Here is a 23,156-nt window from a genome sequence, read left to right as displayed (position 1 = left end):
TGTTCAGTGAAGAATAATATAAATGGATATATAAGGGAGCTTAAGCCCAAAGTAGGGAGATATTTTCAATAACGGCCATAATTAGCAGGGCTAAATTGAATTATGTTGTTGCATAGAGGGCTTTTGGAGAAGAGAAAAGACTGTTTGGGCAAGAGCTGCCTAAAGCCCAGGGCACGGTCCCAGCCCCAGGTGGCTTGTCCTGCAGCCTCGGGGCTGGTACCCTGTTTTGGGGAAGGGGCGAGGAGCTGGGGGGAGATGGATGTGGGGAGCCTCTCCAGAGCCGCGTGTGGCATGGGCACTGGGGAGAGAGGCACAAACAATGGGCAAACCCAAGGCTTTCTCCAAAAAGCCATTCTTCAGCTCCAGGTTTTAGATGGTCCATGCAGTAATCCTCTCCTCAGTGTGACTTTCCTTCTAATTGCATTCTGTGCATCCTTGTTTAGCCAGTAGCTGCTATTGCGGAGATACAGGTTATTAATTCCTCCCCTGCCCTGACTTTCACTCCGGTGCTTTACCGGTGGTCAAGGTGAAGCTGGGGGGGCTGATGGAGTTGCCATCTCCATGAAACTCTCATTAGAAAAAAATTTTCTCTCTTTGCTGTCTCCTTGTCTTACATTGGGGGGTTTATCACAGGAACTGATTACACCTCGAGCCCAGATTTATAGTTGGAAATGTGTGCTTCTGATTTTAATATTCTTTATAGCTCTTTTACTTCTTTCTTTCTGGCATGGTGAGCACTGGAGAAGGAAATAGAGATTAAGAGCTGAAGATGCATGTAAAAGAAAGGAAGTTGTGCCTTGTGGTGGATTTTTTTTTAAATATTATTGTAACAAGTGGTGCTTAAACAGAGGTCACCTCCAATTTCTCCTTTCTCGCCAGAGCTGTGCGGGATGGTGTAGCCCTGCGGCAGCAGGTGCTGTCCCCCTTCGCCTGCCGGGGCTGAGGTCTGAGACCGGTTCCGACGATGGGCTCAGCCACGTGCAGGAGGAGCTGGTGGCTTTTTTGTCTGCGCTTCATATGGCTTTTGTGTTTGTCACTGATCCCCGGGGGGGACAGCAGGGCAGAGGAAACGCGGACAGACACATGTGTTTTGTAAAGATCCTGGGTGCCTCCTGGTCTCTCACTGCACCTTTACGCTTCAAAGCTTCTCTCCAAATTAAGCATCCCCCATCTCACAAATGCACGGGCAGCTGTTTGTGCCAGATGTTGGGGTGTCAGGATGATAGCCCAGCGGCACCTGCCTTGCAATGAGACTCTGAGACCAGGCACAGCCCCGTCTCGTCTTCCCACCCATTGCTTTCCTGCCTCCGGCACTGCCGCAGTGCGGATGGGCACAGTTAGATGTGCCAGCCTTGGGTGCTCCTCTGTTCCCGTGGGCACGGCAGCCGCAATAGCTGGTGGAGTGTGAAACCCTCCTGCTCCATGGCCGGGGTCACCACCTGCTTGTGGTTTTAATTGAACTTGCTGCAGGTTTGAGCACTGTTTCAAAACATTTGGTCCGAAGCTGCTCACCAAAGGAAGGGTGAAGTGTAGCAGAGGAGGGAAGGCAAATTAACGCTAGAGACAGGATCCAAAAATAGCACGTTCAGGGGCTAGCCAGGCCATGTATTAAATCTTCCAGGAGAGGCCATCTATAATGAAACAGGGAGGCTGGGAGGGCAGAGGAGGAAATTGCTCTTGGGGGCAGTTACAAGTTCACGTGTATCCAGTTCTGCTCCCTCACAGCATCAGCATCCCACCCTGTGTGGCTTTTACCCTGGGGAGCCCCGGCTGCCGTCGCTGCGATGGCCACGGGGACAGACCGAGGTGCCCTGCTGCAGCTGTGTTCCCGGGGCTCTCTGGCTGCAGCCAGGCTTGCTGAGACCCCAGCCCCACACAGCCGTAGTCACAAGGTGCATCCAGCCCCAGCAAAGCCAGAGCCTGCCATGGCCCTGCGCCAGCAATAATACATTGGGTTTAATTAAAGCAGTATTTTTCATCTCCTTCATACGTTATTTGGTTATTACTTCAGAATGAGCCAAGGAATTCTTGTATTCCCCCCTACTTCCCTCCCGTTCTCTTTTAATCTGCTTTCTCCCCCCTTCCTTTTGCTCCCTTCTGGTGTCCTGTCCCTCAGCCCCAGGGTTTTAACTTTTTTCAGCTATCACAAAGTTGTTAAGATGAGGAAGCCCAGGGTTCCTAAAGGCTCGTTCGTTCTGGTGCACTGGCTGCTTGCAGCGGTGGGAGATGCTCATGTGAAGCGGCTCGGTGTGCCCTAGCCCAGCGAGGCAGGACCTCGCAGACGGAAAGGCTTCATCATGGGTGCAGGAGAGGGTGTTTCTCTGTCTCAACAAGTTCCAACACCAGATTTGAATTAGATTTCTGAGTCATTTGTGCAGCCCAGCACAGCGGGGAGCAGTCACTCAGACTCGGGGTCTCTGAGATGCTGTTAGACGATGCAGCTCCTCGCTTCAGTGCTCAGACGGTGCCCTGCGGTGAACCAGCCTCACCACCTGGTTTCTCGTCCTGCTGTCCCAGTGCTGCCCGTGGGAAGCAGTGGAGATGATGTCGTTGTGGGAGCTAATACCCCAACAGGAAAAAAAATGTATTTGCAATGAATGTTTTGTTCCAAAACACCCTCAGCTCAACGGGATGCTCAGGGCTGGGCTGAGTTCAGCTGGGGCTTCAGGGGATCTGCGGCGAGGGGTGAGACACCAGTAACGCTGTCATTCCTTTCCTTCCCCAGGCCCTTCCCGTCAGAGGAGACCACGGAAAATGATGACGATGTATATCGGAGCTTGGAGGAGCTGGCGGAGTAAGTGGCCTCGCCTTCTCACGGGGAGGGGACACAAAAAGGGAAAAGTTGTGATGTAGTTCCAGCAAAGTCAGATAAAATTTGACAGCAGGGCTCAGAGAGCTGGGTCGGCTGCTTTGATCGTCTTGCCAGGAGATTTTTGTGCTCTTACAATAGCCTGTCTTTTCCCACATAGTGCCCTGGGATACATCACTTTTAATCGGGTTGAGTTTATGAGTGGCGCTGCAGGGGGTGAGGGGGGCCAAGTCCACAGGGAGCCCCTCTGCCTGCTAAATCCCATCGTTAACTGTAAAACCCCGGGACGTAATTTGTCCTCTGAGCTGAGTGGAGCTGAGCCACTCCCTGGGACAGGGATACGGTGGCTAACTCAGTGCTGGACCCCCCCATGGTGTTTTGGGGGCTGCGTGGGTGCTGGCACACGGGTCTGCACCCCCTGTGAGTGTTTTTGGACCACAGTGGGCAGCACCTCGCAGGTGACCCATCCTGGTGGTGCGGTGGGTCGCAGGGTGATGCTGCTGGGGTTTCTGTGTCTATATATAATCTGTGTCCCTGCTGTCTGTGTTTTGCTGCCTATGGTGATGACATAACAGGCTTTTAAAAGCAACCTTGAACTACAATGTATATGGTGAAACACGGGCGCTATTGGAATTCGATGGCAGCGTTCCCGTCGGCCAGGGTTTTACTTACGAAGTGCAGCCTGGTTCGTATGGGGGAAAAGTCTGTATGGGTGGATATGTGGCTTTATACAGTTAAATATTATTGTTCCACAACATAAATAATAAGACTCCTTAATCCAATGAGTTCCTTATGGCTTCAGTTATTACAAAAGTAAATCATAAATTACTAGTCGAGGGAATGGAGTACCCTAGAATCCCCCGCTTGCGGTTTGCTCCCAGCAGCTACAGTTTAATAAAATTCTGACTTATAAAGGGGTCCTTTCAAGAATAACATTTTATCCCCCCTCTCCTAAAGCTTTCAAAATCCCTGTAATGTTAGGTTTTAAAATTCCTGATGCTCACACATAGGTGTGCTTTTAATTGGAGAAAGGTTTGTCTGTGGACTCATACACAAGCGCTCTCCCAGAAATGGGGGAGTTACTCGGTAACTCAGAGTAGGTTACTCGGTGTTGAAGATGGGTTCCCAACTTCAACTGCTCTGCTGCCAGCAGTGCAGCTCCCGCAGGCAGGCTGGGTGGAAGCTTCCCAAACTGTTCCTTGGACCTTTGCTCATGGCTGCAAGTTGCTGCCTCTGTGAGATGCCCAAGTCCTGTGCTCAGATGACTTAGAGGTTTATTTCTTATTGGTTGCCCTGTTCTGTCCCAGATCGTCTCCAACTTCTAACTTTCCCCTTTTTCCCATTCTTTGCAAAATCCTCTTCTTTGCACCTGTAGTTAGGACCACTGGGGAGAGGTGGATGTAAACCAGTGTGGGGATATTGCACTAATCCCTTCATCCAGATGTGCGCTCCTGCTGCAACCAGGTTGTGCACGGAAACACAACCTACGAAACGGAGACGTAATTCACCCGTAACTGGAAAAACCCCCGAAGCCGTGGAGAGCCCCTTAGCATGAGTGTTGCCACTCCCGCTGCCTGGAGACACATCAGCAATAGTCCCCCTTTCTCCCCGTGACAAGGAGCGTCTCTCCGTGCTTGACAAGGAAACTTTCATTGGGAATTTGCTGGTCACAATGGTGCGTGCTGGGCACCGATGCTGGGCGCTGGCAGACCACAGGACCGCATGAGAAAGCTCTTTCTTAGCTGCTGCCGATCTCCAAACAGCCAAACAAGGGCGTCATTCATGAGCTGGGAATGATTCAGTCCATCCAGCATCTTTGCATTGAATATTGCTGATGATCCAGCAGCCTTGGGAAGATCCGAGTGCATCCGAAATGCTTTGTTGGAGGCAAGGAAGTGGTTTTCATAGCAAGCAGTGAAGTGACCCAAGGCGTGGAAGGAACCACCACTGCACACCCAACCAGGCACCGCAATCTTCCCTTCTGCAAGGGACACCCCGCCACCTCTGCGTGTTTTTTCCACGTTAACTTGCTCCATCACACCTATCGGAGTGATTAGTTGGATCATTTTGGAGGCATGCACAGTCCTGTCCGTAAAACCACTGTGAAACATGCTGCTGCAAGGGCCCCGCCTGCTGTTCCCGCTGGGCATGTGGGGCTGGGGTGCAGGTGAGGAGGGAGAATCCCAGGGGGCTCAGCACCACTGAGCCACCCCCCGGGAGAGAAGAGTCTCCCCAGGGGAGCTCTGTCTGGGCATTATGCTGTGGGGATACCGGGATATAAAGCTCAGGATAAATATTGAGCTGGTTCTGACAAGACATTTTGGGGGCTGGTAGAAGTGGGGCTTGTTTTGAGAGTATCAACGTGCTGCCTTTCAGCCTTAAGTACTCGGAGCGGTTTGGTGTCCCCCATTTGAGATTTTGGGCAAATTCCTGTTCTGCAAAGCATTTAAAATCTAAACATGTTTGTGACAGAGGTGGCCGATTTGGGAAGGAAAAGGAACCAGTTTTGTCCCTGTTGTTCCCACGATGCTCTAAAGACCAAGGACCTTCATCCCAGTGAGCAGCGAGGTCGCTCCCAGCGCAGAGGAGCGGTGACAGCTGGGGACAGAAGCCAGCGCCAGGGCTGGGTGGATCGATAGCAGTGCCACGAGGGCCGTTTACATGCACTGCAGAAACAAGCTGTCTGCGTGCAAGCACGAGGTGGCCGCGGGGTGCTGGTGTGTATAAAAGCCGTTCATGCCTTGATGAACCCATTGTGCTTTCACCTTTGGGGTATCGCAGAGACTACGCCGAGCATGCAGCTCCCCAGCCTGGGTCAGCCATGCAGCAGATCAAGGCAGATAATTGCCTGGAAACAGCTATTTTTATTTAAAAAAAACCCAAAAAACAACAAAAAAAATACCCCCACCCCCCACACACAAACCAAAAAAAAAAACCCTGGAAAAAAAAACAACAAAAGAACAATTGGCTATGGAAGGGGGAGGGGAAACTAAAAGGGTATCAGGGGAACTAGGAAGTTCATAGATTCCCTGTCCTCAGCCCGGCAGCCCCTTGGTTTGCTTTGCCGTTGGCCAGATGGCAGCCTGCAGAGAGCCCGGGCAGATGGCGAGGGCCGGCCAGTTTGCAAGTGGTGCCTGATCGATACTGGGAGCGGCAGTAAAGGGATGCTTGTCCTCTGCCGCCTGATTTATTTCGGCGGGCCCTAATGCCAGACCCTAGAGCAGCAGCCGGTGCTGGGGGTGTTTGCCCAGGAAAGGAGTGGAGCTTTGCAATGGCAACACGTGGGTGCGTTCGCTGGAGCCTGCCCCCCAAAAATCAAAGTGACTTTTGTCCTGAGGATGTTCCCGCAGGTTTGCAGGGATGTGAGCTGCTGTTTCCCACATGGCTACGGCTGCTGGGCACTGAAGGCAGTGGGTAGTTATCTACCTTACTGCTGAGCATCTTCCCTGACAACTGCTTTTCCATCTCTCTTGATGGCTGTTTCAGCTGCCCCAGATCATTCTGGTACTTCAGAAGTCATACTTAACGTCTAACCTGAATTTTCTTTGCTGCCACTTAAGCGCTCTCCGGTTATTTTGTCTCATTAAATTTATGAGAGCAGTTAATCCTGGTCCTCTTTGCAGCACCAGAACCTTCTTTATTATGAACCTTCTCCACTTCACGGCTCTGTCCCTCTGCACTGGCATGAAGCCCGGCAGGCTCGGGTGGATTACATGTAGAGTGGCTTTTGGGTGGTTTGGTAGCTATTTGAAGAATTCAGTCAGGCAGAAGTGCCGCGAATGGTTTGACATAAAACATCTAATTTGCATAACTTTTTTACCTTTTTTCCCCTCCTTTAAAAGCAAATTGCTTTGAGGGGAGAGGTTGTAGTGTTACAAAATGGACAGAGAAAGTGCTTTAAGCAAAGCAGTGCCCCACCAAACCCTGCACTGGAGCTGGTGTGTGCCCCTGGGGGGGGCTTTGTCCCACAGGTCGGTGTCCCCTGATCTTGTTTTGAGCCACAGCTCACTGGGGATTTATCCTCAAGGAAAGTGTTGGGGATAGTGGTGTATTCCCAAACCTTTCATCGTAGGGAAGGGTAATTGCAGAAGATCTTCTTTCTGGCCTCAATTTCTCAAGCGATGCAACTCCTTTGGGCACGGACTTTGCCAACAACCTGTTTCCAAGAGCTGCTTGTTGAAGTTTCTCCTACTTCTTTCACTGCTGTCACCAACATTGCCTCCTCGTATCTTCCAAAATAGTGATGTGATCAGCAGAATTTCTCAAGTGCGTTAAAAAAGGTAATGAATAGAAGAGCCAAGGTGAGATGATAAGTTAGCTGCCACTTTTCTCATTATTTTTGCTGTGTTGGAAAACCCACGCACTCCAGCCAGTGAAATAAATGGCTCCATGGTACAAGGCACTCAAGCCATAGCACTTGTAAACGTGTCTTTTCTTTGTTACCAGTAAAGATTTTTATATGTCCTGCTTGTGCCATTTCTAGGATCGTGTTAGTTGCTATAACTGTGTGAAGCTCATTCTTGGGATTAGAACGTTCCCCTTTGAATGGGGAACCTAAGACCTGAGTAGGAGAGATGGCAAAATGCTTCTTTTTCTATTTCCAGACGCATGTCTCCGTCCAAGTACAATCTGGCTATTTAAAACCCTGCAAGATCTCGAGTCCAATGACTGCACATCTTGCACTCCTTCACCCTGAAACCTAAGCCTGCCAGATGTGCTGCAAATATAGGGCTCTGCTTGTCCTCGGCTGACGGAGACGGTGAATGAGGGGGTTGGTCGGATGAACCGTCTATTTATAGCTCAAAGTGCAGAGTAAGAATAAGAAAGTGGAGGATTACTGGGACAAACTGGAGCCTCGAAGCTGCTGGGCAGCTGTCTGGGAGACCCTGCAAATGCATTTCCAGCCCAGACCCAAGTGCAGGCTCTGAGGGCTTCTGGCTCTTAACCTGAGCCACAGGGTTGGACATTTGGGTTTGTCTTTTGGTTGTCTTCTTTTAGCTACTTCTCTCCTCCTCCTCTTTCTGTTGCTCTTCTTGGTAGTTCTGGCTCTTTCATCAGCGGATTGAAAGCAGTGCTGTGGTTTGGATGGGTTTTTTTTGGTGTGATGGGTTTGCCCTGAGGGCCTTGCTTGGGCTCATCCTTGAATTCTGGAGTCTGGTACAAACTCATGAGCTTCCCAGAGCAGCTTTTAGGGATGAAGAGGTCCTTCAGTAGTTCTCAAGACCCTCAGAGCTTCCCCGCTTACCCTCTTTATCCAAGGTGTCATTGCACACATGATGTACAGCATTCCTTTAGCATAGCAGACCTGCTGCTGGTTATTTATTGGGGCATCACGGACCGTCTGTGCCCATCCCTTGGTGTGGGCAGCCCAGTCCAGAGGCTCATTTTTTCACAAAGCCCAAATGCAGACCGTGCCCTCTGTTTTGGCCCAGTGCTGAGCTTTGGAGGCCTGGTTCCCAGTGGTGGGAACAGTGGGACCAATGCCTTCACCCAGGGCGATGAGGTTCTTCCTCAAACTAACTCAACTTTGGCATGCTGTCTGGGGAGATGGCACCTGGAGGTGCCCGGGGGTCACGGAGGGACCCTGCCCTTCCCCAGCTTGCTCTTTCCACATCCCTCTTTGTCCCTTACTCCGAGGCAGCCGCCTGGCATCGGTCCCTCCGTCGCCCCTTGGCATGGCTGTTGCCTGCTTGGGAGGGCGTTTGTACAGCATGGGCACCGCCAGGGAGGAAGAGCTCAGCCCAGTTTTTGGGTTTTGCCTGAAATTGCCTTAGGTATGAAAAGCTTTATTCTTTTTGCTTTGAATGAGCTTTCCTGGCTAGGTAAGATGCTGCCAGCCCCTAGCTGGTTACATCCATCCTAATAACAGTAATTGCACATGCTGGTGTTAACTCTGAAGGGTGGATAAAATCCCCTTTCCTGAACCCAGAGCTGTCAATGAATCTCCTAATCCAGGCAGTAGATCATAGGCTCTGATACCCATGGGTAACTCGCAGACTCTGCTGCTTTTGTTGAAGGAGTAAATTGCCTTTCTCTGTGAAGAATGAGGTGAGGATCTGGCCTTCCTTGCTCAAGTTGTTCAGTGTACGCATGACATGCTTGGGCTGCTGAATTGATTGCCTCCCACAGCAGGGGACCGTGCTAAACATGGAAAATACCTGCCCCGCTTCCCCTCCCATTACGGCATTTAAAATTTAGCGTGTTCTTAGGTTGCCAGTGGCTAAAAAAAAAATAATCTCCCAATGCCTGTTCTCTTTGTTAATGATGGGGAGAGTGTGTGTTTTCAACTCTGACAGACAAATTGTGGAGAGTGATGAAAATCAATATGTGCAAAGCAGCGGAGTCAACAGCTGTACACGCACTGGCAAAGCTTGGCTGCTCGTGCTCTGCTCCGGGAGAGGCTGATCCGCACGTTTTACTGCTCTCCATAAAACTGGCAGCCTCTAGTGTTTCTCAGAGATGTCCTAGGAATGTGTTTGAATAAATAAGGGTCTGTTAGACAAAGGTATCATTGTTTTAATACCGCCATGGCTGTTGGGTTTGAGCATCTCCAGTGCCTCTCACCGAAGCTCTGGAATGGAGGTGTCTTTCTAGATGGCCCCAAGACAAGGGAGCTGTTCCTGTGTGGCATGGCTTAGCGGTGGGCTTGGCAGTCCTGCATTAATGGCTGGAGATGATGATCTCAAAGGCCTTTTCCAACCTAAATGATTCTATGATTCTGTTTTTTGCCCGAGGCCAGAAATCAGAGATCGGACGGGCTTCTAGCAGTGTTGACGAGCAGCAGGGGCTCAGCCTGTTTATTAGAGCAATGAGAGTGGCGAGGTGCTGCAGGATGTGGCCCCACGTGATGGGTGCAGTGTTCCTGTCATATGGCGTCTGGGAGCTCTGTGGGCACATCTGCTGTGTTGCCCCTCAGAGGGCATTCCTGCCCCTTTCCTGGTGGCCCAGAGGAGCTCCAGGTAGGGTCAGGCTGGGCCAGGTCCGTGGGGCACCCATCCTTCTCCAGGCTCGGTCCAGGCAGCCTGTGATTTAGTAAAACCCCTTCAGCATCCCACGCTGCCACCTGGGTTTCTCATAGTGATGTCCTGGTGTGTGCCCAGCTGTGGTCCAGAGCTTGTGGCTGCTTGGGGGAGGGGAGAAAAGGAGGGCTTGTGCAGGCTGGGGACCCAGCAGCCACAGCCTGGGGGCAGGCAGTGCTGGGGTCTGAGGCTTGGATGTGGTGCCTGGGTGTGCTTGTGTGCAGGAGAGGAGGTCCAGGTGATGCTGAGGATGCGGGGCTTCCCGGGAACACCTCAAGATGCTGCCTTCTGCTCCTGCACGTAGCCCAGAAGAGTTGCTGAGTGCTGTCGCGGCTGGTGATGAGCAGCCGTCACACAAAGAGGGCTCAGCTCCAGCAGCAACGTCACCGCAGCACTCGCCGTGGTCACGTCACACCCAGCCGGGCTCATGCTCCTGACATTAACCCAACCATACGTTTCCTAACGACCCTCGAGCCAGGGAAATGATGTATGGAGAGAAAGCCAGCAATCCGAGAGGTGCAGGCGGGAAGGGAAGATTAATCAGGAACTGGGAGTTACTCGCTTTGGATAAGGAGCGGAGCTGAGAATATAAATATTGGTACAGATAATAACGGTGGCGGCGACGGTTGGGAAGGGGAAGATGGATCACCAGCTATTAGTGGGCATTATTACAGCAGCTGCAATGCATCACTCTGGAAGAATGGGACAGATACATCATGCCAGTGTATTTATTTAAAATCCCCAAACTTTTATTAAATAAATCTGGTTTTAAAAATAGAAAGGGCTGTATTTAGAAAAGAAATAAAGCCCGGTTTTACAAGCAGATGTGTTCTGCTGTTCCATGCTATATACCACAGAGATGTCAAGTGTTACAGTTTGAGCATGATTTTACACCTAAATATGTTTGTATGTAATTAATACCGATGTTGAAAGAGACAGCTCATAAAATATGCCAACGCTGCTTGATATTCCAGCGTTTCACACTGTCCTGATCCCATGGGGTTGACTTCAGTGGGAGCCTTTAGCAATCAGCACCTGTAGATCTAAGTGCTAAAATTATTATTGTTAACTGGTATTTATGAAGGGTTGAATTTTCAAAAGTGTTCTAAGACTTAGGAGCCCCTGGGGGGGAGGTTTTAAAGGCTCAGATGACAATTAAATACTCACCTTTAAATACAACGGTGATGCCTTTAAAGCCTGTGCTTGCAGGGGCATCTCCTAAGTGATGTGACCAGTTCCGAAAATGTTAGGTTTTTCCCTGCTTCATTTATCTCTGATGTAAATATTGTTATTGGGCTCTGCTCAGCACTGGGGCTGGTGAGCGTCTGGTGAGATTGCCTTATGGTGATCAGGAGAGTCTGTCTCCACCTCCTCTGGGAAATGTTAGATTAAACATCACCCAGTTGCCCATCAGGGCAGGGATTGTGCTTTGTGGGAGCCGGCACATCACTCGGAGGATGGATCCAGAGCTTTTAAAACTGAATGTGATGCCTGTGGCTGGAGGTGGCTGCCTGGGCTGGATTGGCCACTGTGGCGAGTCCTGGCACAGCCCAGGGGTCGGCTCGACCCTGTCACGCTTCCCCCTCAGCGAGGCAGGGCTGGGATGCTTCTTCCTGCTGCATGGAGCCATCAGATGGTCGTTTGGTACCTGCTTAGTGCTGTACCTGCTTCTCCTGGGGGGAAGGGGGATGGTTTCTTTGGCATGAAGAAAGCCTTTTTGTGACAGAAAAGCAAAAGCAGACAAAGAGTGAGTGCAGTGCCTTACACAAACCAAATTCCAACCGGTGACAATTTATTCTCTAAGTATAATGTCGTTAAAGCCACTGACACAGGAGATGTTCCTTGCCCTAAAGCGGAGAGGCAGGGGATGCACAGGAGGCTGTGGGCATCGTCGGAGGCAGGTAGAACAGAACCTGGGCATGTGCAGCAGCTCAGGTGGTCCCACTGGGTGCTTTGCCGGCAGGTCCGTCTCAGCCGGGCCGATTAGCACTGAGCAAAAGCTCCGCAGGGGCCGAGCTGGCAGCCCGCGCTGGGCTGGGCACCACGGGCGTGCTTGGCACGGCGCTCGGAGCGGCTGCTTGGCTGCCATCCCCGCTCGTGGCGAGCAGCATCGCGCCTTTCCCAGCCTCCAGCAAGCGGAAAGAGATGTGCAGTGGGTACCGAGCCAGGGAAAACAGAGACCATGGACTGAACGTGTCAGTGCTGTGGGCCAGGAAGATTTTCTTGTTGTGGTTATCCTGCCTCCTTGGTGCGAGAGCAGTTGTTGGTTTGATCAAGTGACGGTGAATGTATCCTCTTCTAAACGCTACATCACTCTCCTTCTCGTTCCAGCGAACATGATCTGGGCGAGGATATTTATGACTGCGTCCCCTGTGAAGATGAAGGCGATGATATCTATGAAGATATCATCAGAGTGGAAGTTCAGCAGCCCATGGTAACAATTTATATGCATTTTTAAAGCTACACCCTGATGGGGAGGGGAAGGGAGAGGATTCAATTAAATAAGTATTCACCAATGATAGGTGATGCTGCAGGGAAGCGAATCGCTTTGCATCGCTCCTTGAAACCAGACTGCCTCGTGAGTGGTAAAAATAAGCCGAGCTGGGTTGGCACTGGCCCAGAGGGGTTCTCTGAGGAGTTTCCCAGCCCATCCTGTCATCTGAAGGAGTTCAGGAGGAGGAAGGGAAAGGGAGAGCTAATAAACCCTAAAAGATAAGCTAAAAATAGCAATTAGCTGCTGAGCCAAGGCAGTGTGTGTCACTTCAGCCCTTTCTGGGGAGGGGGAGCATGGCAGCTCTGCCTGCTCCGTCAGCCAGATGTGCAGTCTCTGCCACGGGTATTTTTAGATCGGGACGAGCGCTGAAAGATCGGTGCGTGGAGGATCCAGCACTTGTTTGTGCCACTGCTCCCGCCTGGGTGTCTTGGAGCAGCTAGATATTTACAGTGGAGCTTTCTGGGGCAGCGGGGACCTGTGTGGCTTTAAGGACAAGCAGCCAACCCCATTAATCACCTCTAAAAGCCTTTTGACGATGGGGAAACCTGAGTGTGTGGCATGCACAGTCCCGTGGAGGGACTTGCATGAACTCCAAGGGCTCTGGTGTAAATATCGTGCTCCGTGGATGAGCCAGGAAGGTGCTGGTGACCCTTGCATCTCCCCAAAGGTGCTCACAGCCACCCTCGCTACCTGTGTCCCCAGCACCGAGGAGGTGGGCTGCCCTGGCTTCTGCTGATGCAGAGCTGGAAGGGACCTTTCCACTGCAGTGTGACCTTCCCAGTTTTCTCCCGCCCTCCGATATCTGCCACCCCCAGGCTTTGCTCAGCCTCTAATTACTGTCTTGAGCTGCAAACTGTAGATACCTCCCCGTAACAAAGCAGGATCGATGGACAAGTGCACTGATGAATTAAATGGGGGGCGTGCAGCTGTGCCAGCACCCCGCGGAGCGCAGCAGGCGAGCCGAGCTGTGCAGCACCGGTGCCTGCGCTCCCGTATCTCACCTCTGCCGGGCTTTGCTGCAAGTGGCATGAAGACCATGGTGATGGTGGGTGAGGCATCTCATCCCTTCACACCTGGTCTGCAGCCTGAGGAGCTCCCTGCACACCGAAAACTGGTCTGGATCAAGGAGTCAGGCACAAAACATTCCCACTGATCCTGCCAAAGTCCTTGAGGCTGTTGACAGTAGCAATGCCGAAGTCAGCCACCAGTGGTTTTACCGTCTTGCCATCAATTGCAGAAGCTATTTGGCCCAAGAACTGCCCCTTGGGAAGGTTTTGGTAGGAATTTCTTGCATAAATGGCAAAACCAGGGGGAAACTCCCACTGTTTTGGTGTCCAGCAGCTGGGTAGTGCAGGATTAGGGCCAGCGGAACTGGCACGTTTACACTGTTCCCTCCACAATGTTTTATGTTTTCTTGGACACCACTGAGCAGTGATGGAGTTGATGTCTCTGACTCCCTTTTCCCCTCTTCCCTGAGCAAAAGAGTTTATTTTTAATATAAGCATCCACATATCCATCTAAATGTTGGAATTTTTTTTAAGGTTTGTTGCAATAGCAAGTGTGTCATGCTAATTGGTTTCTTGTGTTTCTGCACGCTTCAGATTAGATATATGCAGGTAAGATGCATCGATTAAAATATTGGTTTCCATCCAGCTGGTAGGTCTGAGCTGTGAGTTGCAAGGGGATGTACAGAGGGGGTCCATTCCTGTGCATGATCATTAAAACCCCGTTGCTGAATCACCTTCCGACTTCAGAGGCTGCACTGACAAGCGCAGCACCTCCCGACACATGTTTTCAGCTCCGCTTTACAGATGTAAGAGCAATAAAAGTGGCGCTAGGAGTTGGGGCTTTGAGAAAAGTGTGTATTATCAGATTTGACCTAAAATCATGAGAATTGGCAGCCCTAGCAAGGGATTTGCGTAAGTCTAACCTATTATTTATGACCCACTTAGGCTCTGTTGTGAGTTTCATCTGAAGAAAAAAAAAAATCGGGGAAAACCAGCATTTAACTCTTTATTTATTCTTCTTTAGCTGATAGTCATTAGGTGATGCAGCTATAATAAATGCAAAAAGTGTAGTACTTGCCATGTTGAAACACATTCAATAGTACAGCAAAGGTTCCTTCCTCATTTTATGGGATAAAAATGGTTTCCTTTAACATAATCCAGTAACAGTACTCTCCTGACTTTTCGAACTTGCGCTTGTTCTGAGTTTGCCTGGAGCTCTGCTCTGCATGAGCAGGTTGCTGGACCACTCTTAAGAGTATCTGACCACACATTATTTTTCCTTTTTCTAGAAAATGGGAATGACAGAAGATGACAAAAGAAATTGCTGTTTGTTAGAAATCCAAGAAACTGAGGCCAAATACTACAAAACACTTGAAGATATAGAAAAGGTAAGAACTGAGCCATCTTCTCTATACTGTTGCCTTCCACTTCGTCACTTGATCTTGCATTAATCTTGCTGTATTAGTTCTCGCTGCGAGAGCTGACAGATGTGATGAGGCAGGATCGATGCATTCACATGTAAAATTGGAGAGAAGGGGGATCCAGAAAACCCATACTGACAAGCACAAATGTGCAGCCTGTGACTGTAGGAGCCAAACAGCATGTTTTTTCTGATTACTGCCTATTGGAAATAGGCTGAAAACCATCCTGCTGTGTCCTCCCTACCCCAGGGTAAGAGACTCCCACTCTTCACTCAGCCAGGCTGGTCTGGCCAGTAAGAGCTGTGTTTGCAGTTATCTTATGGCTTCAATTGCCAGGGAATAATTTCTTTATTCTGGGTGTTTTTCAAAAGTGCTGAAGCTACGCTGACTTGTCATTGAAACTAATTGAATTAAAAATAACATTTTGCTGCTGAAATTCATGGGTTTTAATTGGTTTGGATAAATTATTGGTGTGCCTTTCTTTTAAATAAAAATAAAAACACCTCAGCAAGGTGGCAGAGTCGTGGATTCGGCTGGAGCCTGGAGCTCTGAGGAAAACAGCAGGGATGAAGAACAATAGTGAAAACCAAGCTGCCATCCCTAATCATCCTAACGCTTTTGTTTCCTCCCCTTTTGCAATTATTTGCTTCTGTCTACCGAAAGTTCCCGCAAAGAAGCTGTGAGTGAAACCAGGCATGATGGAATAACATTTCTCATTTTCCAAGAAAATACCCAGATATACCCAGTATACATATATTGGATATATGTATCCAATAGTTACATAGTCCTTTATCTAACTAACCCTTGTCAGTCTAGAGGAAGAGTTAAATTATGGCTTTGCTATCCATTAAAAAAGTGGTTCTGCCGGTGTGTTATGGGTAGAGGGTCTTGTCTTCACTGCATCGTATCAGGGTTAGTTGTAGTTACAAGTGATGCAGATGTTTCTATTAATATGTATTTGTTCAGAAAGGCATTTCCAATGTAATCACATCATCGGTGCTTTTTCAAGGGCGAAATCCTAAGTGAGATAATCGAAGAGCTGAAAAGGCGCTTCCGAGCGCTTCCCAACTCCAGCCAAGGACGGCGGCGAGGTGAAGAAGCTGCGTGCATTTAAATCCGCCTGCCGGATGGAGCAGGAGAGGGGGCTGTGCCCACACGTGGGTGGGGGTCTTGTCCCTTCCCACACCGTGAGGACCAAGGGGAGCTCGGGGGGAGATGCACCCACAGGGATTCCTGGCTTCTGCTCGTGCCCCTGGCACAGCCCCGTCTTGACGAGCGCCTTGTTGTTTGTTTGCCTTTGCCAGGGCTTTAATTCCTTAAAACCTGGCTTCTCCCTGCCCGGGAATGTGCAGCTGGTGAAGCAGGGAAGAATGCCTCCCTTGCAAACAACCGTCCTCATTCGCTCCTCTCCCACATTTCAATCCCTTTTCCATTTATCTCTTGCAGAACTACATGACCCCACTGAGGCTGGTGCTGACTCCCCAAGACATGGAAGCTATTTTTATCAATTTGGAGGTAACGACGTTGACGTTGTGGCTTAAATCTTTGTTCTTTTCACAGCAGCTCAGCCCTCTTCCTGTGAAGGAGAAGGCTTTCCGATTTCATGTTAGATTTGTGCATTCACCTGTAGATGTTCGGCCCTTCACGTGCCGCGGAGCTTGAATGCATTTAGGAGATACTCTTTAACACTCAGTTGTAGAGTTGGGGATTATATGAACTCTAGGTAAGAAACCAGTTTTATACAGAGGATGTTCCAGGGCTGGGGCAGTGTATTTTAGCTGTGCTTAGGGATGGTTTGGGCACACCAGGATGGAGGGATTGACCTCTGTGCTGGCTTGCACGGGGTCTGGGTTGGAGCCTGCCCATCTCCTCTGCTCCCTCCAGACCTGCAAAAGGGATTTTAATACACATGGAAGTCCTGAGGCATTTATCATTGTATAACCTCTCGGCAGAATTACACTCTTGCACTCTTGGCCGTTTAGGGCTGCAGGAATGACTTACTTTAAAAACAACTAAAAAGAGGGAGAAAAAAAAAAAAGAGGAGAAAATGACTGCCTGATTAAGTAGCAAATGTACATTTCTTTAGGCTCTGTTTGCCCACTTGCTTTGGATGTGTTTAAAGTATTGATTGTTTCTTCCTTTTAGGACCTAATTAAAGTGCACTTCAATTTCCTGAGAGCCATCGACGTGTCTATGATGTCTGGAGGAAGCAGCCTGGCAAAAGTGTTTCTGGAATTCAAAGAGAGGTAAAGGAAACCCGGTCGTCGGGCAGCTCCGGTTTGAACAGATACGGGTTAATATTTGCAGGGTCCCAGCTGTGAGCTGTGAACAGAAATGCCTGTCGGAGCAGACCAGTGTTGCATCCTCCGCAGCGAAATGCTCTCAGGCAGCCGAAACATCGCTCAGTGCCGACACTTAAGCAGCCAAATCCAACCCCAGCCGTGTCGAGTCGCCCAGGGGCAGAGCTCGGACCGTCTCCTCTCTGCCCGACCGGGCTAAACCAGCCCGGGGGTGCTTGTTCCTGCAAGTCCGTGTCTGCGCCTGGATTTTGCTTGGTCGCAGCATCCCACGTCAGACTGGCTGTTCTGCAGGCTGAGTGTATGGTGAATTTACAGGGGTGTAACGGAGGGAGTAAAGATGGGAACGCTACAGTTATGGTGAGCTGGAGTGGGATAAAACCTCAGTCGCCTTCAAGGGTTTAGTGTAGTCTGCTCCAAGCAGCAGCAGGGCTCTGAGGGCTTGTGATGTAGCAGGATGACTCCTTTGCAGGGGAGACTTTGCTTGGGTTAGATCAAAGCGGTTGCTCACTCTAAAAACATTGTGTACTTGGCACTGCTCTTGTCCCGCACCTATTGCATGGTGAATAAATGTAAAAGTTGCTTTTGCAAGCATAATAGATTCTGTGTTTTGGCAGCTGCAGGCAGGAGTACCCCAGAACACACAGATAAGGTTAATAAAAGCCTTTAGTATCCTTAATACTAATCAAAGGCCTGATTCATTGTGGAATCGTGCCAGAGTGTTATTTCACTGTGATTAAACCAGTGTCTAGACACAGAAATGCCATTCAGAAGTCAATAACTCCAGAAATACCATCTGCATTAATAATACACCGTAAGGTCAGATATTCCATCATTCACAGCACCTCTTTTTAGAAAGGGAATGTTGTCTGGATTAAATAATAATAAAAAAAAAGTTTCCAAAGAAGAATGCAAATAATTTAAAAATACTCATAAAACTCACTGAGGTGATTTGGATTTTCTATTTCCTGGCTCCGCTCTGTGTGTGCTGGTGCCATCCCCAGGGCAGAGCTGTGCACACAGGGGGCAGGGAAGGGACACGGGAGGCATCTCGGAGGTGACACTGCTCCCCCAGGAGATCCGCGTGGCTGTGCAGGAGCACGAGGCTTGCTTTTGGGCTGACAGCCTTTAAATAAATGTTTGCGATGTTTGCTTCTGTTAATGCGCTGGTGGGAGCATGAGGCTTGGTTTTGGGCTGACAGCCCTTAAATAAATGTTTGCTTCTGTTAATGTACTGGTGGGAGCTCAGCAGAGTGCTTGTAGCTGATGGGTTTCATGCAGGCGGGTGAGCAAACTGACTCAGTTCCCAAGGGAGTTTGCAAGCAACTTTTGGAAGGACCTAAAAGCTTTCCTGAGAGGTGAGGGAAGGAGCCAGACGGATGGCTGTGAGGTGGCGGTGGCAAATCTGAAGCTGCATTCAGCCCCTGGGGGTCCCAGGGACCTCAGCGCCGTGGGAAGCTGCTGCTCACGAGGAGTTCTGACCAGGAGAAGACCTCGAAACTGGGCTCTTGAGGATGAAGAGTTTGGAGCAACCTGATCTAAATATGGTCCTTTCCTACATCAGGAAAAACAATGATACCACATTTTACAGCAAGGAAATGGGGGTGCAGAAGGAGAAAGTGAGCTCACCTGGGGAGACCCACCAAGAAGGGAATGTGGACCTCCAGAGCACCTGCTTGGTCCCTGTGTATAAGACCTTCCTCCATCAACTGTATCTGTGACAAATAGCTCTCACTTCTTTACACATCCTCAGAGACATCCCGGCAAAATGATGTATTGCTCCTCCGCTTTGCAGGTTTGGTTTTGGTTTGTTTTTTTTTTTTTTTTTTTTTCAGAAGGAAATAGTTTGTAAATCTCTTTCTCTGAAAGCCAGAGGTTTGAATTTATGCTCCTGAAGCCTCTTTGAAACTCTCCAAGTGCTGGCAAGGTAGATATTATTGTGCACGTTCAGAAGTTGTCAAGGGGAAAAGGCAGAAGAATAATCTGTATTGGCTGCTGCTTCGCCGGGGACTGCAGCTCCCATAAATCTCTCTATTCACTTCCCCGTCGGGGTCCGAGAGTCCCACGTTTACAGAGCAACACCGGGTCAGGTGCTCCCAGATCGTCTCCATCAAGAGATGAGGTCCCGAAATAATGGATGAGTTGCAGCCTGTGATGGAATATGTGTCTTATCAGCAGCAATACAGCAAACGGCAAGGAAGGGGGAGGACAGCCCAGACCTGTCATGAAGGATTAATGAGGAAAGTGGAGGAAAAAGGGGGAATCCAGAGCAAAACTGCTCTGACTGTGTCCGGTGTTTAAATTTATAGCCCATGGTGTCTATACAGAACTTCGCTGTGTTTCCAAAGGCTGTGACAGTCTTCTTTTCCCAAATTACACAGTCTTTTGATCTCCAGGTCCCCGTGGCCCATCCTGCAAGGAGCTTTCTAAAATGTGTCCTTGGATTTTAAGGGGATTTGAAGCCTCTCATTTTCTGATGAGGTGCGAATTATCATCACCCATATCCATTCTGGGCATGTCTGAAGAATCAAGATTTTCTTGCCTTCTTTCTTACTTGGTGAAATGTCTAGAAACCCTTGGAGAGAGGGGCACACATCAGCCACGGTGGTGGCAGTTTTATTTTGGGCTGTGAGGTGACTCAGGAAATGAAGGCTTTTTGGGAGATGAATACGTGATGCTTGGGCGGGCTGCCTTCAGAAATGCTCTCAGGAAGCGGATTTTTGTTGTCATTTGGTCTTGAAGCACGTCCCTGCTCTGCTGCATTCCCCAGCCCCAGTGCTAATACGGCACAGCCAGAAAGCCGGCGGGTGGCCGTCGGGGCAGCATGGCGCCTGTCGAGGCATCAAGGATTTATGGTGGTGGTGCAGTTGCGAGAACAAGCTGACTTGCAGCTGAGGTAGAGTTGGATTGCAGGGGTTCAGCGCCTGCCCCCTCCTCACGGTTTCATTAATCTGCAGACCCTCGCTGGGGCTGGAGCCGTTCTCTGGGAGAGGCGAGCGCCAGAGGTGACCGGCAGCTTGGGCAGGGATGGGGCCCCAGCTTTTTGCTTTTCCTATGATTTGTTTCTTTTCCTATTTGGGCCGTTGTACCGGGGATGCAGGTACCTCTTGTAGAGCCGCTTTGTGACCTGCTCTAGGAAAGTCTGTCAGTGTGGAGCTGGGTTTCCCTTCGTTACAGCGATGCTCCGACAGCACAGCCCTTGGGAAGCGGTGGTTAAATGCATCCTGCTGGGGAGGGGAGAGATGAGCCATCACCTCTGGAAACAGGCTCTTCTGGCCACTTGGCCCTTTCTGCTCATCATGAGCCAAATCCACCCCCATGGGCTCCAGCTCGGGAAACTTCAAAAGATTTAAATGTTAAAAAGCCGCGCAGTAAAAGACCGTTAATGCTTTTTCTAAGCAGTTATATAGGGGAATAGCTGTTTTCCTTGTCCTTTCACTGTATATAAGCATATATATATCTTTTATAACAGGTTATAACTGCCAGCAAGTGTTTCCGATTAAATCTGTGATTTCCCCCCTCTCCAGGCTGCTGATTTACGGCAAGTACTGCAGCCACATGGAGTATGCCCAGAACACGCTCAACCACCTCCTGGCCAACAGGGAGGACGTCAGGCAGAAGGTGGAGGTGAGTGGGCAGGGAACACCAAGGCCAAGTGCTGCCCACCTCCCTTGTCATGGGTTTTGGAAGGAGCTGAAAATGGCGTGTTGGGAATGTTTGATTTAGCCAGAGAAGGGAATGATGTGGGCGTGAGTCTGTGCTGCCCAGAGAGGGAGAAAAGCTGGGGGGTATCTTGTCCTGAAGACCTGCTTGCCCCTTCATCTCCCTGCCATACATGCTCCCTGTCTTTCCTCCCCTGAGTTTGTCCAAGTTAAAACAAGCCAGGTGACTTTATTTGCGTGGGACTGGCTGTGGACAAATTCCTCTTTGAGGCGTGCAGGGAGACCCACAGGCACCGAGCATCCCCAAGGCAGGAGCTGCGTGGCTTTCCAAGGTGACACGCAGCATCAGGGCAGCCAGAGGTGAACCCAAGTCCCCAGGCGAGTGCCCGGATTAGTCCTCTGTCCTCATTCCCCAGTGTAAAGGCTTAGTGTAAATAGGGGCTGATGCAGATATTAAGTAAATCAAAGGAGCCCCAGAAGGGATGCATTGTTTGAGCTGCTGTTTTTACCCTGCTTTAATTCCTGCTTTGCTCTTGATGCTAATCTGAATTTGCTGGGCTGTCTGTACACGTTACCTCATTTTCTGCAAACACTCTTTGATTTTCTGTGCAAAAGTAGCAACCCAATTCAGGGATAAAACTGCATTTAATCTTTGAAACGCGTTCTCCAGATCTTGCGTAAAGCCCCAGTGGCTGTTGCATCCAGTTGCTCCCGTGCTTTTCCTTTTTCTCCCTCTCTTGTGGCAGTTAGCTCATCTCTGGGGGGGCACGCAGGGGGTCTCAGCCAGCGCAGCAGAGGCACGTCTCTAAATGGGTCTGGGCAAAGGTAACGGTTGCAAAACTTCCTTGATCACATTAGCTCATCTTAATGACTTAATGCTTATCAGCGAAGCCGCAGCAACAGTCTGCGTGCTTGCTCCCAGCCCCTCGCAAATAAAATGCATTAGTTCGAGCCATCGAGGAGGTGAGTTAAGCTAATGTGTTTCATTTGACATTTCCCGAGGTCTGAGAGCATTCATGTGCTCCCCTAATGAGCAGTATCTCATTAAGCCGGAGGAGCTCAGTTGCATGAGAATGTCTGTATTTTAGGGTCCGGCCCCTGTGTCTTATTCCGTGATAACCTCTGTGGTGGGAGCGCTGACACCGGCTGGGTGCAGCAGGGACCACGAGGTCATCAGAACTGAGTGTGCAGGGGCAAAACTGAAGAGCCACAGGACACTGGAGGGTTTTTCTGGGGGGGAAGCCCTTGTTTCCCCCCAGTGGCTTCACTGCTGATTTATTGATTTCTTTAATAGGAATGCACACTGAAGGTTCAGGATGGGAAATTCAAATTGCAAGATCTGCTGGTGGTTCCAATGCAAAGAGTTTTGAAATATCACCTCCTGTTAAAAGTAAGTGTTTCAGTGTTGGCACATCTCTCCAGCTGCCGTCCTCACTGTAGCATCGTTTGGCTTTTACAGTGCAGAGTGAATCATTGCCAAATGCAGGGTGAGGGGAGGGGGTTCCTCCTTCAAACGAAATAATTACTAGAGCTACTTAACACGACATAATATTTGTGCCATCTCTTAAAGTACGGTGACCTAGGGTAATTCTGCACTTGTTAGCCACAAGAGGCAGTTAATGAATATAAAATAAGCTTGCATATAATCTGATTATGTGTGAAATTCCTCCCGTCAACTCCATGTAACAGATCTCTCGAGCACCAGCCGCTTGGCGTGTTCCCTGTCCTATGGCTGCAGCCACAGTCGCCTGCCCCAACATCCCTGCCACCACCCCGGCGTCCCTGCCACCACCCCGGCGTCCCTGCCACCACCCCGGCGTCCCTGCCACCACCCTGGCGTCCCTGCCACCACCCTGGCGTCCCTGCCACCACCTCGGCGTCCCTGCCACCACCTCGGCATCCCTGCCACCACCCTGGCAGCAGGCAGCCATTGCCCGCAGGTCATAACCTGCTTGGTGCAGGCAGCATGTGGGCAGCTTTCGTAGCACCCCCAAGCTCCTTACTTTTATTTATTTATTTTTTTTCAGGAGCTGCTCAGCCATTCGTCAGATCGGCCAGAGAAGCAACAGCTGAAGGAGGCTCTGGAGGCGATGCAGGTACAGGAGCATGAGAGCGATGGTGGGACTGTGCTGGGCTTGGGGTGCAACGGAATGTGGGACCCCTCTGCTTCTGGAAAACAAAAACTTAGATGGAAAAACTTTAAACAGCCTGAGGGAAGGCACCATCTCCTCCTTTTGGACATGTGTGTATATCGATTGCCATTTGATGTGACTGCTTCGCAGCAGATCGGTAGTCAGCGCTGTTATCTTCCTCCTTAAGCAGCTGGAGAAGCTGGTATTTGTTGACAAGTTACGACTTTTCACTAATTACTGTTGTGCGTAGGGAGGCTGTGCCAGACTCGGCTCTTGTTTTTGCTAGGAGGGATCTGGAGGAACTCCAGATGTATC

The 23,156-nt window shown here is 50.0% G+C and overlaps 1 protein-coding gene across 5 annotated transcripts in view; it reads left to right on the top strand.

Annotated features, from left to right (window-relative positions):
- Positions 1 to 23,156, top strand: part of VAV2 (vav guanine nucleotide exchange factor 2) — a 149,080-nt gene that overhangs the window by 107,567 nt on the left and 18,357 nt on the right. For 4 of the 5 annotated variants that reach the window (XM_080400836.1, XM_080400835.1, XM_080400832.1 and 1 more), the window contains exons 4-11: positions 2,726 to 2,794; positions 12,160 to 12,262; positions 14,619 to 14,717; positions 16,197 to 16,265; positions 16,896 to 16,996; positions 20,575 to 20,674; positions 22,004 to 22,099; positions 22,737 to 22,805. In XM_080400836.1, the coding sequence (XP_080256962.1) occupies positions 2,726 to 2,794; positions 12,160 to 12,262; positions 14,619 to 14,717; positions 16,197 to 16,265; positions 16,896 to 16,996; positions 20,575 to 20,674; positions 22,004 to 22,099; positions 22,737 to 22,805 (706 nt within the window). Of the gene's footprint in view, positions 1 to 2,725; positions 2,795 to 12,159; positions 12,263 to 12,303; positions 13,939 to 14,618; positions 14,718 to 16,196; positions 16,266 to 16,895; positions 16,997 to 20,574; positions 20,675 to 22,003; positions 22,100 to 22,736; positions 22,806 to 23,156 lie in introns of those variants that run through there. The other variant, XM_080400834.1, reaches the window with a different exon arrangement.

This window comes from Falco punctatus (assembly GCF_963210335.1).
Source record: "Falco punctatus genome assembly, chromosome: 9".
In the NCBI taxonomy this organism is placed as follows: domain Eukaryota; kingdom Metazoa; phylum Chordata; class Aves; order Falconiformes; family Falconidae; genus Falco; species Falco punctatus.
The sequence above is the reverse complement of the archived record's forward strand: the minus strand, read 5'-3'. Positions and strand labels throughout refer to the sequence as shown.